General features: G+C 41.1%; 1 protein-coding gene across 1 annotated transcript in view; it reads left to right on the top strand.

Annotated features, from left to right (window-relative positions):
- The window catches only part of LOC137369572 (peroxidasin homolog), a 705,658-nt gene that overhangs the window by 449,469 nt on the left and 237,707 nt on the right, over positions 1-18,482 (top strand). Inside the window, exon 8 of the mRNA XM_068030861.1 lies at positions 5,591-5,708. Within this exon, the coding sequence (XP_067886962.1) occupies positions 5,591-5,708 (118 nt within the window). The remainder of the gene's footprint in view (positions 1-5,590; positions 5,709-18,482) is intronic.

Genomic DNA, 18,482 nt, shown 5'->3' with positions numbered 1-18,482 from the left:
AATGGGTGAATGGTCGTGGATGATGGAGGCCTATTATTGCAGATGTAGGGCATTGGTCTAGGATTTTCTCAGGACAACATCCTCCGCAAAACCATCTTCAGCTGGGTCCTTCTGTTATAACGTAAAGAATGAGGCTGTTTGTTGATGATTGCACAGTACTCGCCTCCATTCACAATTCGTCTGATAATGATGTAGCCCATGACAGCCTACAAGCAGGAATTGGACAACATGCAGGATGACAAATGGCAGGTAACATCGATGCCACATAAATAACAGGCAATAACCATCTTCAACAAGAAAAGGCCAAAACACATCTCTCTAATGTTTTACTGCACTATCATTGTGATGTACCTCATCATCAACATCTTGAGGATTACTGCTGATCATAAGCTTACCTATCGCTGTGACAGTGGACCAGAATCTGGGCACTCTGTGATTTGTGCCTCCTGACCCCTCAAAGCTTCTTATAAGATTCAAGTCCGGAATGTGATAGAGTGTCCATCAATCACTCAAATGGGTACAGCTGCAACAACAATAAAGAAGCTTGATGCCATTTAGAATAAAGCAGTCTGCTTGAATGGCATGGAACTCAACATCCACCTCCACCAACTTCACTATGGCTGCAGTATACACTATCTACAGAATAAACTGCAGCAACTTATGAAGCTTACTTTGACAGCACCTTGAACTCTATCATTAAGAAGGACAAGAGAAGCAATGTCACGAGAATTCCATCACCTTTGAGTTATCATCCAAGTTACACAACATCTGAACTTGGAAATTTATCACCCTCATTGTCACTGGATCACTATTCTCGAGCACCCTAACTAGCATCATTATGGGATAACCAACACCACAAACACTGCAGTGCTTCAAGAACACTAGGATCAGATACACCCACCACCACCTTCTCAGAACCAGTGTGGCTGGGCAATTAATATGGGCCTTGTCAGCCTCATCTGCATCCTGTGAGCAAATAATAAAAGTTAACTTTACCAGTGACATAATAACATTTCTTTCAACTGGCCATGCCACTTGAGAGAACTGCCAACAATCCATTATTCAGTCACTGGATAAAAATGTTATGATACTATTGTACGGAGAATACTTTTTTAGAATTTTTCACAAAATGCCCTTTCCCAGGCTTTTCTTTATGAGCTGTTTGAAAAAGTTAGGACTGAGAGGCAACGTTACTAACTATAATTAGTATTCTGTGTAATTCAGCAGAATATCATTTCCTTTTAAGGTTCTTCCAAGTGTGGTTCATTATTAGCAGTACCATTGTATTGTAAAAATATAGAATTACCAAATGTCAGCTGCCAGTATTCCCTCAGCACATTTCCAACCTTAAAATTACTGAGATTTCAAAGTGCTTTCAGACACTAATAAATTTATTCCCAACCTTGAAAGTACTGTTTGATGTCTTTTTGCAAATATACAATTATAGTCTTTAAAAAAAATTGCTTTCAAAGTTCAGTTACTGAAATTTATCTCAAATACTTTCTTCCCCGTTCTGTTGTCTACAATATTACAGTAATTTTCAATCTTCAGTCATAAAAATTCTTCTTGAAAAACATTCATTTCTATTTTTTCTTAGGCTAATCCCAGTGCCAGCTGTGTATGTTCTTAAACATAACAAAAGCTCTATCTGTAGCACATTCCATAGGCTCTGCTTTTCACAACATCATGAAGACATCATTGTTAGCTGGTATACACCTGAAAACCCCATTTAACATCACTTTGGAATGCTGTAGCCCTTTGAGATTTAGATAAATAAATTAGCTGAACTTTCACTGGCCAGCAAAAGTCCCAACATTTTAGTTGTACCATTGCACAAACTACTATTCTTCACATTCACTAACAGTAGTAATGAACATGGCACATGAGCATGCACAGATGCATTTAGTTCAGGCTGCAAAACCGCCTAAGACCAGAAGGTACTATCTGTGCGGAGTTTGCAAGTTCTCTCTGTGACCGCGTGGATTTCCTCCGGGTGCTCCGGTTTCCTCCCACATGCCAAAGATTTGCGGATTGATAGGTAAATTGGCCAGTGTAAAAATTGCCCCCAGTGTTGATAGGTGGTAGGAGAATTGAGGGAAGGTGGGGATGTGAGAGGGAAAATAGAATTAATGTAGGATTAGTATAAATGGGTGGTTGATGGTCGGCGGGGACTCGGTGGGCCGAAGGGCCTGTTTTGGTGCTGTATCTCCCTATGACACTAAGGTACAGGGCTGAATTTTAATTGCGCGCCACGGTCCTTGGTGGCATGCTTTCAACTCAGTGGCCTTCTGAAGCGGAAGGGCCACTGAGGAGCCCCTGTGATATTTTGCACGGGGGCTCATTTAAATTGTGGGGCCGGAGCCCCCAATGATGTGTAGGAGAGGCCTCCGCATCCCCGGCAACGGTGTCCGGTGCTACCGTGCAGGTGCTGGCACCATTTTTAAAGGGCTTTAAGCCTTTAGAATTCCTGTTAATTTTTAAAGGTCCAGCAGTATTAAATTTTTATTAAAAAATAAGAAAGGTGTGGATGGCCCTTCCCCAACCCCGCAATGGTCCTTTCAATGTCCAAATTGACCAACACATGCCTTTTTCCCTACCCAAACTTTACCCCCTAAACGTCTAACAGTTGGCTGATAACCCCTTCCCACCATCCCCATATCCAATAAAAATTGATTTCCCCACTCCTCCACCCCTCCTGCCCTGAATTTTGTATTACTCCCCCACTCCCCACCAGGTTCTCACCTCAGAACTCCGTGCGGAGTTCCGAAGGCACACAAAGGCTGAACGGAGGCCGTAAAATCAGTGTGGGACAGCAGGTAAGTTAATTTGAATATATTTAATGTCAATTTAAATATGCAGATAAAGGGCCCACCATCAGGCGGCAGGGGGACTGCACCGAGGTCCCTCCACCACCGGTAATATACGGCAGGCCCTTCTCGACGTCAGGGGTTGAGATGGGCCTCTCCCCGCAACATTTTACTGGTCCCCACGCCTCACCCCGCAGCGTCAAGGGGCCGGTAAAATTCAGCCCTGTGTGAAGCTTAACTAGCATGATCATCATTATATTGTGTACTGGGTAGGATTGTAACAACAATTTACACAACAGGAGAGAGCTCCTGCATATGTATTCTTGGACCAATACATTTATAGAACTGAAGCATAGTGTCCTGAGATAAAGTTCCTGGGAAAGGTCAAAGAAAATGGGCCTGAATCTATACATCCTGATGAACGGGTAGTGCTAGAATGGTCTGGTTCTCCCCTCATGCTGCCTGATTAATCTGTTCCTCTTCCACCAGCATATACATTCCCACTGGAAAGCCCATTGAGCAACGCTCAGATCTTATCCCACCAATTGTGCTGAACTATAAGGGTTTTTTTAAATTATCATTTGGGTGGCCAAATAGTAGAAGTCATGAGCTGATCTATCAGGAGGTGTAGCAGGAGACCCCAATCTCACTTAAATAGAACCAGCAACATGTCCACTCTAACAATATTGAGCCAACCAGAGGCTACTCCTCTAGCAGACAGATAAGTCCCGAAATGGGTAGTGTAGGGTAGGGGAGCTTAGGGCAGCAGTGGCCCAGGTAAATTTTCTGGGACTTGTGAAGAGGACATAAGGAGGCTACAAAGGGATTATAGATAGGTTAAGTGAGTGTACAAAGACCTAGCAAATGGAGTATAATATGGGAAAGTGTAAAATTGTCCACTTTGGCAGGAAGAATAAAAAAGAAGCATATTATCTAAATGATGAGAGATTGCAGAGCTGTGAGATGTGGAGGGATCTGGGTGTCCTAGTGCATGAATCACAAAAGGTTAGTATGCAGGTACAGCACGTAATTAGAAAAGCTAATAGAATGTTATCATTTATCGCGAGGGGAATTGAATACAAAAGTAGGGAGGTTATGCTTCAGTTATACAGGGCGTTGGTGAGACACATCTGGAGTACTGTGTACAGTACTGGTCTCCTTATTTAAGGAAGGATGTAAATGCGTTGGAGGCAGTACAGAGAAGGTTTACTAGATTAATACCTGGAATGGGCGGGCTGTCTTACGAGGAAAGATTAGACAGGCTTGGCTTGTATCCACTGGAATTTAGAAGAGTAAAAGGTGACTTGATTGAAACATATAAGAGCCTGAGGGGTCTTGACGGGGTGAATGTGGAAAGGATGTTTCCCCTTGTGGGAGAATCTAGAACTAGGGGGTCACTGTTTAAAAATAAGGGGTCACCTATTTAAGACAGAGATGAGGAGAAATTCTTTCTCTCAGAGGATCATGAGTCTTTGGAATTCTCTTCCTCAAAAGGTGGTGGAAGCAGATTCTTTGAATATTTTTAAGGCAGAGGTAGATAGATTCTTGATAAGCAAGGGGGTAGAAGGATATCTGGGACAGGTGGAAATGTGAAGTAGTGTGTTCAGTCATGAACGTATTGAATGGCGGAGCAGGCTCAAAGGGCCGAATGGCCTACTCCTGTTCTTAATTCATATGTTCCTATGTTCATAACAACCCTGCTCCTCCTAACTCCATTAAAAAAAAATTCACCTTTTCAGGGCTTTTGCTTCTTAGCCATTAGGCTCGACTGAATGGAGCATCCACAGCAGACATTCTGTCAAGTAGACCATTAAAATGATCTTAGGGTCTTATATACATAATAGGAACATGATTTAAGTATCTTCATGAAGCACCTGCCTGAGTCAGTCTGGCAAATCAGTTGCTAATTAAACAAACGGCAGGAAGATGGTGGTGAAACAAAAGTTCAGTGTCAAGTCTATCATTTTGATTTTAACTCCCATCCTGCCAGTTTTAACCAAGCAGAGGGAGTTAAATTCTCTGTAATGTTTTCCAAGGGTGACACAGAATGTAGGGGAGAGCTTTCCAAGTGATTTTTTTGCCAAATAGCTGCAGAGTCCCAACATATGGCCAAAAGTCGCCACAAGCAATTTCAGTTGAGTGGTGCCCTTGAACTTCCATCTTGATGAACAGATCCTGCCAAACTAAGACTTTTAAATGACGGCACACATTCTCAAGGGTGGATGGGAAGGTGAAAGTCATGAAATTCAGGATGAATAACATCATCCTATCCTAACCCCATGTAGCTCCCACTGGGAGAATGGGCTTAAGCAATGAGCCAGGTCCTTTGCGAGGGCAAGTTATCAGTGCCTTCTGGGATTAGGTGAGAGCTTGACTCCACTGTTGTGCAGTCATTTTTGTCTTGATGCATACCTGCATGATATTAAAGTGGCAGTATGGGTGAAGCATTATTCCTATTGTGTTATTTCTTATATATTTGTATTTTTCAGTTAATTTTTCATGCAGTACACAATATGTGTTTTCTATAGATTTAAGTGATTTTGGTTAGTTAAAACTGAATGGCTAAACCAAGGCTAATTTTCTTAATCGAGTAGAAAAAAATACAAGCAGCGTCACAAATAGTACTGCTCAGATGATACTCCACTTCCCATTGCTAACATTTAATTACATGAGAGAAATACCATCTTCAAGCGTCAGTATCTATGAATGCAAAGAAATTAAATATTTTTGTTCTGAATAAGTACACTGTTTAATTTGTGTGTAATGTAACTTTTTCTTTCCAGAGAGACCACGCATTACTTCTGAACCCCAGGATGTGGATGTAACCTTAGGAAATACTGTCTACTTTACCTGCAGAGCTGAGGGGAACCCCAAGCCTAAAATTGTCTGGCTGCACAATAAGTGAGTTTGGACAGGAAAACCTTTGAGTTATGAGTTTGATGCTCAGATCTGACAGTAAATGACCCTTGGTAAACATAACTTTTGTTCATTGGCACACACTCCGCTTTCTGATTTTTTTCAAATGTAGAGATTTGCTGGTAACCATTACAATGTGCTCTGAGGAAATTGCTAACATTGAATTGAAATTGTGTTGAAATACAACCTAACATAGCTTTGCGATGAATTCAAGCAGTATGAGAATCAATCACATTAAGTAAACTAAACTGTTTTTGTGAAAACAAAGCACAGTCAGGGTGAAGTAAAAGACTTTTTTAACATATATTTAACAAGTATTTTTTCAATTCGCTATTAAAAAGGGCTTAGGAAAAATTAAAAAAGCAGAAATACCATTTGACCCACTGAAGCTGACCTTTATAATGTAGCCCTATATTTACATTGACTAACTTTCTCATCAAATTTTTGGTCTTAAAAATTTATCAAAAAGCAAACATTCCATGCACTGACAAACTTATTTTGAATTAAACCAAATTTCTTCCCCATGCCTTCAGCTGTCTAGGCCCAACGATTTGGAATTCCCAACCTAAACCTCTCTGTCTTTCAACCTCTCTCTGCTCTTTTAAGACCTGCCATAAAATTAAATGAAATTATGTAGAATATACAGCACAAAAACAGGCGACTTGGCCCATTCAGCCCATGCTGGGATTTATGCTCCACTCGAGCCTTCTCCCATCCTTCCTCATCTAAGTCTATCAGCATAACCTTCTATTTCCATCACCCACACATGCCTATTTAGCCTCCCCTTAAATGCATCAACTACTCTTTGTGATAGCGAGTTTCACATTCTCACCACTCTGAATAAAGAAGTTTTTTCTGTATTCCCTATTTGATTTCTTGGTGGCTATCTTGTACTGATGGTCTCTAGGATTGCTCTTCCCCACAAATGGAAACACCCTCTCCGTACCTGTACTATCAAACCTTTCTTAATTTGAAAGACCTCTATTAGGTTACCTCTCAGACTTCTCTTCAAGAGAAGAGAGACCCAGACTGTTTCTCCTTTCCTGATAGGTATAACTTCACAGTTCTGGTATCATCCTTTTTTGCACACTCTCCAGTGTTCTATACCCTTTTTCTAATATGGTAACCAAAACTGTACACAGTACTCCAAGTGTGATCTAACCATGTTTGGCATAATCTCTCTACTTTTCAACATTAGTGCTTGGTTTGTTTCTGTTCTGGCCTAATTGGCCTGCATCACAACATTTAGTGATTGGTGTATTTGTGCTCCCAGATTCATTTGCTCCTGTACCCCATTTCGATTCTTATTTTGAAAGTAGGATTTGAATTCATTACTTTTCTTACCATAAGTAATACCTCACACTTATCCATATTGAAATTCATTTCCCAACTATATGGCCATACTGCAAGTTTGTTCTCTTGTAATCTTGTATTTTTCGTTCTTGTATTCTTGTAATTTCTTGCAGTCCTCCTCAGTGTTGACCACCCCTCTCAATTTTGCATCGGCTGCCAATTTAGAAATTGTGTTTTTGATTCCAATGATAAATGATGAACAACAGGGTCCCAGCACTGATCTCCTCTTATCACCTTCTGTTACTCTGAATAACTACCCTTTAACCCTACATTCGTCTTGCAGCCACCTTGCTATCCATTCTGCTACTTTTCTCTGGCTCTGTGTTAGTCTATTATGTGGTACTTCATCAAAAGCCTATTGGGAATCTAGATATATTAGATCTGCTACAGTACCCTTGCCTAATCTCTCTCTCTCTCTCTCTGCTACCTTTCAAAGAATTCAATGAGGTTGGTCAACAGGACATTCCCTTTTGAAATCCATGTTGACTACCCATTGGGCTGAATTTTACCTGCCTCTCAACGCCATGAGTCGCGGCACAGGGGCCAGTAAAATACTGTGGGGGGAGGCCTGCCTTGGCCTGCGACGTCAAGAAAGGCCTGCCGCATATTACCGGCAGCAGGAGTACCTCGGCGCGGCCCCCACCACCCACCCCACACCCCCCGCCGCCTGGCGGCAGGCCCAACATCTCCATGTGCAGATTACCACTAAATACATTCAAAGTAAATTACCTGCCATCCCACAATGATTTTATGGCCTCCATTCAGCCTTTGTGCACCTTCGGAACGCCGCACAGAGTTCCGAGGTGAGAACCTAGTGGGAAGGGGGGAGTAATAAAAATGTCAGGATGCAAGGGCTGGGGAAGTAGGGAAAACAAATTTAATTTGTTGTGTGAATTATGGGAAGGGGTTAGAGACCATATGTTAGAAGGTTGGGGGGGGTAAAGTTCAGGTATTCGAGATATCAATTAATGGTCATTTCATGCAATTGAACATGCAATGAAATGACCATTGGGGGAGGGGGGTTGGGGAAGGGTCTCCATCACTTTACTATTTAATAAAAATCACTTTAAAAATTAAAATTAATTGTCAGGGCTTAAAACTCTTTAAAAATGGTACTGGTGCCTGCGCGGCGGTCCCAGACACCGTTGCCGGGGACGTGGAGGCCGCCCTTACATGGTCATTGGGGCAGGCGCTCCACCCCCACTATTGAAATGAGCCCCTGCGCGAAATATCGTGGGGGATCCTTGGCGGCCTCTGAATGCAGGCACCCCGCTGAATTCAAAGGATGCCGCCGCAGAACGTGGCACCCGAATAGAATTCAGCTCATTATATTTTTGGTTTCTAGAGTATTTTTCTATTTTCTCCTCTAATAGGGTTGAATTATTTTTCTTGCTACCAATGCTAAGCTGACTGGTCTATAATTCCCTGTTGATGTTTATCTTTCTTAAATATAGGTATAATGTTAGCTGTCCACCAGTCCTCCGGCATTATACCTTTTTCTAACAAAATATTAAAGATGTGTAATAGTGCTTCTCCTATTTCTTCCCTAGGTTATTTTAAAGTGCATGGATGCAATCCATCCAGGCCAGGGTTTTTACCTCTAAATCTACCTCTTTGATCAAGCTTTTGATCGCCTGTCCTAATATCTCTTTCTTGGGCTCAGTGTCAGTTTTTGCATCTAATTATGCTCCTGTGAAGGGCTGTAGGATATTTTGCTATGGTAAAGGAATTAGTTAAATGAAAGTTTTTGTTGCTTTGATCCATTCCTTAAAATAAAGATAAATTTTTTGGGGTTGAATCTGAGAAACTATTAAAAAATTAGCTGTTTGACTGTAACAAAGGCAAAACAAAAAACAATTAAAATATCAGTCTTTTTAAACAACTCCATAGGAAACAGAAAAATGCTTCATTTTCCTTTCTATTAATTAAAACAAAGATGATAGGAAATTGGAAAAAACAAATGTTTGACAAAGATTGATTGTGAAACAGTTAGAAGATACGTAAATTTAATGCCTGGAAAATCAAGAATACTATAAGTTGGACCTATGTGTCCTATTCTCCAATTAATGTCAGTTCATGAACAGTCTTGGCATTTTGGATTATGTACTTTGGGTCATAATGCAGCATCCTGTGTTTTAGCTACCAGAATGAGTAGCTGAAAATTTGATGCATTTATAATATTGATCATGGGTTTCAGGCAGGGGTAGGAATCCTGGAATAAAAAGAAAGCTGTCATAGGTGTTGTGCAATGTAACACATTCAATGAGCGTTAAATTTTAGGATGCAGTGTACGCTGGAACATGGACCATGCGTCACATCAGAAATCAAGGGGTGCAAAAGAGACTTTAGTCTGTCTTGGCTAGGTCTGTTATTCTTTTCAGGGGGTTGGATACCTTAGAAGAAGAGCCAGTGAAGACAGAATTGTCTCTTTTGTATTCAGATGGTACAGTTCTTTAATTTCTGTGCTGACTCACAGATTGTTTTTCTATGCCTTTATTGAATTGGAAATTGCTTATATTTATTTGCTTAATCAAAAATAGCATATCAGGCAATATTATAAATTAGCTCATGGAATTCGCCAAGGATTTGTAATGTTGGCAATAAAATGCAATCAGAAATTGGGAAGACAGCCATATTTTGAATTACATTTAAATGATCATTTTTTTCTCCAAATTGCAAGAATGATTTTATTATATGCTGGTAAAGAGCCAGTATACAAGAAATTAAGGCAGACTTTTCAAAGCATGCCTCCGATCTACTTTTGATGTCCAATATCCCTTGACTCTGTCCTCCCTAATGTTGATTGTCTCCCAATCACCCACTGCTCTGATCTTCACGATTTTCCCTTGCTCCGAACTTTAATCTTGCTGCGCCCACCCTGGGCTCCCTGATCTACCCTGGCTCTGAACTCCAACTTCCTCCCTCAACTCACTCCATACGTAGTCAAGTCATTTGGTGTCAGTTAGAGGTAGAACCATAGAATCATAGAATGATTACAGCACAGAAGGAGCCCTTGGATCTGTCATGTCCATAGTGGCTATCTGCAAGCACAACTCACCTAGTCCCACTCCTCTGTCATTTCCCCATAGTCCTGCAAATTTTATCTCTTCAGATAATTATCTAATCCCCTTTAGAAAGCCACACTTGAATCTGCCTCTACCAAACTCTCAGGCAGTGCATTCCAGATCCTAACCACTCACTGCATAAAAAAAGTTATTCCTCATGTCACCTCTAGTTCTTTTGCTATTCACTTTAAATCGATGTCCTCTGGTTCTCAACCCTTCTGCCAATGGGAACAGTTTCTCCCTATCTAATCTGTCCAGACCCATTATGATTTTAAACGCCTCTATCAAATCTTCTTTCAATCTTCTCTTCTCTAAGGAGAACAATCCCAGCTTTGCCAATCTAATCACATAACTGAAGTCTCTCATTCCTGGAACCATTCTTGTAAATCTTTTCTGCGCCCTCTCCAATGTCTTCACATCCTTCCTAGAGTGTGATGCCCAGAATTGGACACAATACTCCACTTGAGGCCGAACTGTGTTTTCTGAAGATTCACCAGAACTTCCTTGCTTTTCCATTCTATGCCTCTACTTATAAAGCCCAGGATCCTATATGCCTTATTAACCATGTTCTCAACCTGCTGTGCTACCTTCAACAATTTATCAACATACAAACTAGGAGCACGAATAAGCTATTCGGCCCCTTGAGCTTGCTCCGCCATTCTATAAGATCATGCCTGATCTGTCTGTGGACTCAACTCCACTTTCCTGCTTACCTCTGATACTCTTTGGCTCCCTTGTTTGTCAAGAAGCTGTCTATTTCTGCCTTGAAAATATTCAGTGACCCTGCCTCCACCGATCTCTGGGGAAGAGAGTTCAGCAGACTCGTGATCCTTTCTCCTCATCTCTGTCTTAAATACGAGACCCCTTATTTTTAAACTGTGTCCCATAGTTTTACTCTCTCCCACAAGGGGAAACATCTTTTCAACATGCACCCTGTCAAGTCCCCTCAGGATCTTATATGTTTCAATAAGATCACCTCTCATCCTTCTAAACTCCAATGAATACAGACCCAACTTGTCCAACCTTTCCTCAAAAGTTAACCCTCTCATCCCAGGAATCAGTCAAGTGAAACTTCTCTGAACTTCTTCCAATGCAATTTTATCTTTCTTAAGTAAGGAGACCAAAACTGTACACAATACTCCAGATGTGGTCTCAGCAATGCCCTGTACAACTGAGGCAAAACATATCTACTTTTATATTCCATTCCCTTTGCAATAAATGACAACATTGCATTTGTCTTCATTATCACTTGCAGTACCTACATACTAACTTTTTGTGTTTTGTGTACAAGGACACCCAGATCCCGCTGTATCTCAGAGTTCTGCAATCTCTCTCCATTTAAATAATATGTTGCTTTTCTATGTTCCCAGCCAAAGTGGACAATTTCACACTTTCGCACATTATACTTCATCTGCCAAATCTTTGCCCACTCACTTAATCTATTCATATCCCTTTGCAGACTCCTTATGTCCTCTTCACAACTTACTCTCCTACCTATCTTTGTGTCATCAGCAAATTTAGCAACCATACATTCTGTCCCTTCATCCAAGTCATTGATATAGATTGTAAATAGTTGAGATCCCCGCACTGATCCTTGTGGGACTCCACCAGTTACCGCTTAACAACCTGAAAATTGCCCATTTATGCCTATTCTTTGTTTTCTGTTGGCTAACGAATCCTCTATCCATTCTAATATGTTACTCCCTATACCATTGGCTCGTATTTTGTTTAGTAACCTTTCATGTGGCACCTTGTCAAATGCCTTCTGGAAATCCAAATACACCACATCCACAGCTTCCTCTTTATCCAGTTGCTTGGTACTTCCTCAAAGAATCCTAATAAATTCATCAAACATGATTTTCCTTTCTCAAAACCACGTTGATGCTGCCTGATTACATTGAGATTTTCTAAATTACCTGCTATAACCTCCTTAATAATAGATTCCAGTATTTTCCCTGTGACAGATGTCAAGCTAACTGGCCTATAATTTCCTGCTTTCTGTCTTCCTCTTTTCTTGAATAGAGGAGTTACATTTGCTATTTTCCAATCTGATGGGACCTTTCCAAAATCTTGGGAATTTTGAAAAATTAAAACCAATTCATCTACTATCTCAGCAGCCACTTCTTTTAAGAACCTAGGATGAAGTCCATCAGGACCTGGTGACTTGTCAGCGTTTGTTTCTGATAATTTTCTCAGTACCCTTTCCCTGGTGATATGTAATTGTTTGAAGTTCCTCCCTCCCTTTCAACTCTTGATTCACAATTATTTCTGTGATGTTGTTTGTATCCACTCCAGTGAAGACAGATGCAAAAAATCTGTTCAATTCCTCCATCATTTCCTTACTTTTCACTATTAACTCCCCAAACTCACTCTCTAGAGGACCAACACTCACCTTACTTACTCTTTTTGTTTTAAATACCTGTAGAAACTCTTACTTTTCGTTTTTATATTTCTAGCTATCTTTCTCTCAGACTCTGATTTCTCTCTCATTATTCTTTGAGTCATTCTTTGTTAAAATTAGTGCACATATACCCCCAGGTCCCTGTGCACCCCCTTTAGAATTGTATCCTTTATTTTATATTGCCTTTTCACCTCTTCCAACAAAAAATTATTACTTCACACTTCTCTGTATTAAATTTCATCTGCCACATCTGCCCATTTTACTAGCCAATCTATGTTCGCTTGCAGTTCCAAGTTTTGAGTCATCTGCAAATTTTGAAATTGTGCCCAGCACACCCTAGTCTGGGTCATTAATATAGATCAAGAAAAGCAGGGGTCCTAATACTGACCTCTGAGGAACCCCACTGTATACCTTCCTCCAGTCTGAAAAACAAGCATTCACCACCAGCCAAATTCATATCCATGCTGCCACTGCTGTCTATATTCCATGGGCACTGTGATGAGTTATCCATGACTATTTTGCTCTTATGCTTCTCAGTGGTAGATGTTGTGGGCTTGGAGATGTTGTTGTAGTGATCTTCTGCAGTGTATCTTGCACATAATGCAGGTCGACGCTCCAGTTTCAGCTGTGGCTCAGCTGATAGTACACTTGTTCCTAAATCACAAGATTTTGGATTCAAGTTCCACTCCAGTAATTAAACACAAAAATCAAGGCTGACAATCCAGTGTAGTATTGAGGGAGTGTTGTTTCTTGGATGAGATGTTAAATCAAGTCCCTATCTGCTCTCTCAGGTGAATGTAAAAGATCCTCTGGCATTATTTCAAAGAAGAGCAGGGAATTTATCCCTGGTTCCCTGGCCAATATTTATTACTCAATCAACATCCCCAAAACAGATTATCTGGTCATTATCACATTGTTCTTTGTGGGAGCTTGTTGTATGCGAATTGGCTGCTGCATTTCTTCCATTATAACAGTGACTACGCTTCAAAAGTATGTCATTGGATGTAAAGTGTTTTGGGACATCCTTTGATCGTGAAAGGTGCTATATAAATGCAAGTCTCTTTTTCAACATTCTGGTAGCGGAGAGAGTAGAAATTGACTCTGGAAGCATGGAATGGTGTTAAGCTTGTTGAATTGAGTGTTGCAATTGCACCTATCCATATGAATGGTGAATTTTCCATCACACTGTTGCCTTGAACTTTACAGATGGGAAGAGGCTTTCAGGGGTCAGAAAAGGAACCATTCATCAGAGCACTCAGCCTCTGCCCTGGCCCCCGTAGCCATCGTATTGATATGCCAAGTTGAATTAAGCTTCTAGTCAGTGGCAATCCTGAAGATGTTGATGATGAGGGTCGTGGCAATGGAGGTGCCATTGAAAGTCAAGGAAAGGTTATTTGGCTTGTTATTGTTAGAGATGTTCATTACTTGGTAGTTATGCAGTGCAAATTTTACCTACCACTTCCCTAGCCTGGATGGTGTCAGACTATTGAAGGACTTATGAATGAAGCTGAACACAAGAGACTCATAAGTCAACAGCCCCACTCCTGACCATATGATGGAGTAAAGTCATGGATGAAGCAGCTGGAAATGGTTGGGTCATGAACACTGCTCCAAGGTGGAAAGTGGTGTTCCACAGAATTGGTTTTGGGACCACTGTTGTTTGCCATCTACATAAATGATTTAGACTTAGGAATCTAAAGTAAAATTTGAAAATTTGCAGATGACACCAAATTGAGGACGTAGGTAATACAGAAGAGAACTGTGACAAAATATAGGAAAACATTCATAAACTTGTGAAATGAGAGTGTAATTGGCAAATAAACTTCAATATAGGTATGTGAAAGGTATACATTTTGGTAGAAATAATGAGGACACATACTCCTTGGAAAATAAGTGCCTAAACAGAATAGAAGGATCTGGGGGTACAAATACACAAATCATTAAAAGGTAGTCCTGAATGTTAATAAAGTCATTAAAAAAGCAAACAAAAAAGTAAAAAAGCATTGGTGTTTATTTCCAAGTGATATAATTGAAAAGTAGAGAAGTTATGTTAACTTTGTGTAGAACCTTGGTTAGACCACTCTTGGAGTATTGTGAACTGTTCTGGCCTCCATAGTATAAAAAGTGGATAGAGAGACACTGGAGAAGGAGAAAAACAGATTTACTGGAATGATACCAGTACTGAAAGGTTATACTTATCCAGAAAGATTGACCAGGCTGGGGTTCACTTCTCTTGAAAAGAGAAGGTTGAGCAGTGACCCGATCGAGATCTTTAAGATTATGAAAGGGTTTGATAGTGTAGTTGTAGAGAGGTGTTTACACTTTTGGGGAGGCTAGAACTAGAGGCCATAAATACAAGATAGTTACTAATAAATTCAATAGGAAATTCCGGAGAAACCTCTTTACTCAGAGAGTGGTTAGAAAGTGTAACTCACTACTACAAGGAGTAGTTGAAGTGACTAGCATAGATGCATTTAAGGGAAACCTAGACAATCACATGAGGGAAAAAGGAATAGAAGAATATGTTGATGGGATTAGATGAAGAAGGGTGGGAAGGGGCTTTATGTGGAGCATCAAGATAGGCATGGAACTGCTGGACCAAATGACGTGCTTCTGTGCTGTAAGTGTTATCCAATACGATGTGATCTCCACAGCAATATCCTGGGACTATGCTGATTGGCCTCTGAGAATCACAACCTTCTTCCTGCTTGTCAGGTATGGCTTTAGCCACTGGAGAATTTTCCCCTTGATACTTCCTTCCTGACCACCCCCCCAAACATTGATCCCAATTCTCTTAGTGCTCCATGGTGTGATATTCAGCTGTCTTGTTGTTGAGGGCAGATATTTTCTCCTCTCTGCTACCTTACTCTTTTTGCATCCATATCAGGATCAAGGCTTTGGTGAGATCTGGAGTTGAGTGGTTCTGGTGGAATCCAAAACAAGCAACAGTTAGCAAGTTAACAGCGAGTTAGTGCTAATTAATGGCACTATTAATGACTCCTTCCCTCACTTTGCTGATAGGACTACTTCTTCTTCTTCTTCTTTGGCCTCCTTGTCTCAAGAGACAATGGGTAAGCGCCTGGAGGTGGTCAGTGGTTTGTGGAGCAGCGCCTGGAGTGGCTATAAAGGCCAATATTAGAGTAACAGACTCTTCCACAGGTGCTGCAGAAGAAATTGTTTGTCGGGGCTGTTACACAGTTGGCTCTCCCCTTGCGCTTCTGTCTTTTTTCCTGCCAACTGCTGAGTCTCTTCGACTCACCACACTTTAGCCCCGCCTTTATGGCTGCCCGCCAGCTCTGGCGATTGCTGGCAACTGACACCCAAGACTTGTGATCAATGTCACAGGACTTCATGTCGCGTTTGCAGACGTCTTTAAAGCGGACACATGGACGGCTGGTGGGTCTGATACCAGTGGCGAGCTCGCTGTACAATATGTCTTTGGGGATCCTGCCATCTTCCACGCGGCTCACATGGCCAAGCCATCTCAAGCGCCGCTGACTCAGTAGTGTGTATAAGCTGGGGATGTTGGCCGCCTCGAGGACTTCTGTGTTGGAGATATGGTCCTGCCACCTGATGCCAAGGATTCTCCGGAGGCAGCGAAGATGGAATGAATTGAGACGTCGCTCTTGGCTGACATACGTTGTCCAGGCCTCGCTGCCGTAGAGCAAGGTACTGAGAACACAGGCTTGAAACACACGGACTTTTGTGTTCCGTGTCAGTGCGCCATTTTCCCACACTCTCTTGGCCAGTCTGGACATAGCAGTGGAAGCCTTTCCCATGCACTTGTTGATTTCTGCATCGAGAGACAAGTTACTGGTGATAGTTGAGCCTAGGTAGGTGAACTCTTGAACCACTTCCAGAGCATGGTCGCCGATATTGATGGATGGAGAATTTCTGACGTCCTGTCCCATGATGTTCGTTTTCTTGAGGCTGATGGTTAGGCCAAATTCATTGCAGGCAGCCGCAAACCTGTCGATGAGACTCTGCAGGCACTCTTCAGTGTGAGATGTTAAAGCAGCATCGTCAGCAAAGAGGAGTTCCCTGATGAGGACTTTCCATACTTTGGTCTTCACTCTTAGACGAGCAAGGTTGAACAACCTGCCCCCTGATCTTGTGTGGAGGAAAATTCCTCCTACTGAAGACTTGAACGCATGTGAGAGCAGCAGGGAGAAGAAAATCCCAAACAGTGTGGGTGCGAGAACACAGCCCTGTTTCACGCCACTCAGGATAGGAAAGGGGTCTGATGAGGCGCCGCTATGCTGAATTGTCATGGAATGAGGTGATGATACTTAGTAGCTTTGGTGGACATCCGATCTTTTCTAGTAGTCTGAAGAGACCACGTCTGCTGACGAGGTCAAAGGCTTTGGTGAGATCAATGAAAGCAACGTAGAGGGGCCTCTGTTGTTTGCGACATTTCTCCTGTATCTGACGAAGGGAGAACAGCATGTGAATGGTCGATCTCTCTGCACGAAAGCCACGCTGTGCCTCAGGATATACGCGCTCGGCCAGCTTCTGGAGCCTGTTTAAAGCGACTCGAGCAAAGACTTTCCCCACTATGCTGAGCAGGGAGATTCCACAGTACTTCCCTCACTTTGCTGATAGGACTACAATTAGTGGATAATTAAAGGACTTGTATAATTAATCTGATGAGCGATCTTGATATAAGTGCTAGAGTCGTAGCTCATGGAAATTCAGAGCTAAAGCCTTTAAAGCTATACTCATGCTTGAAACTTGAGTCTGAATTGTCTTGTTTTGTATACACCTTCTCCTTCAGAGTTTGTTTACCTCTCTGTATTTTAAAGTTATGGAACCTTTTCTTCTTAAATCAGAAAACAATCTCAGTTATGCACATCTTATCTCATGGTTTTGGATGAAACCTTCCCCAAATAGTTTGCAATTTACATTTAGAAAAATATTATAGCAGTAAAATGCTGTGTATAACATATTCAATGTGTTCGCGAAGAACACTTTTTATCCTACTTTGTAATTTCTGGAATTAATCTCATTCATAAAATACCGTTTTTCTTCCTTTAATTTATCAATTATTTTTAATGACAAGTGGTAAATGGAGTGACTATTAAAAAGGCCAACAATAATCCACATAAACAAATTCAGAAACAAAAATAACAGGTTTTGTTCAATAAAACCTAAAATGATTTTTTCCAGATGCCCACGGATCAAATCAATATGTTTTTCACTGATTTTTCTAAATTAGGACAATTAACATCAAATGATGAAAACATTCTAGCATTCTTTGATACATTTAAAGCTTTTTAAGAAAAACATTCTTTTAGTAAACAAAATTTCCTATGTTTCTAAGTGTTCATATTAAACAGAGAACAAATCAGTATCTCCTTTCTGTTAACATATATAAGAACAGGCATTTCCTGTTCCATAAACCTCTGCAATAATCAAGGTAAATTTAAATTTCTTGCATTTCAGTCATCAGATTCATAGCCTTCATTGATAAACTATGACCATTACTGCAGCCTGCATTAATAGACATAACCTTTCAACATTTCAATGCTTGGAATGGGAACCCATCAAACTTACTTTCTCCAACCATGTCTGACCAACTCAATCGTGGAGTCTATCCCACTTATTTCATTTCCTTAAGAGAAGTTTGATATAACTACTCCATAATCCCAAAAATGAATCAAATGTGGTATTGCATGTGAGGATGGCTAGTTCTTGGCAGATAAAAATCAAGGGAAGATTTAGCTGAATGGGCGCTGGCACACTCGCTGGTGGCTAAACAGTCCAATTCTAGATCTGCAGGCTCTTGAGCATTTGGGGCACAAGAATTCTTGACCTGGGGGAACCTGGGCAGAAGCAGCTTCTTTCCGTTTTTGACACTTCTTTCCTATAGCTTTGCATTTTAAGGACTCAATCCAGTGAGTAGCATTCCTGATTTTTGAGCGGCATTTGTTCCTGTAAGTA

Source organism: Heterodontus francisci, chromosome 5 (genome assembly GCF_036365525.1).
Source record: "Heterodontus francisci isolate sHetFra1 chromosome 5, sHetFra1.hap1, whole genome shotgun sequence".
NCBI classification, from domain to species: domain Eukaryota; kingdom Metazoa; phylum Chordata; class Chondrichthyes; order Heterodontiformes; family Heterodontidae; genus Heterodontus; species Heterodontus francisci.
Note: the sequence above shows the minus strand (reverse complement) of the source record. Positions and strands in the feature narration are given on the sequence as shown.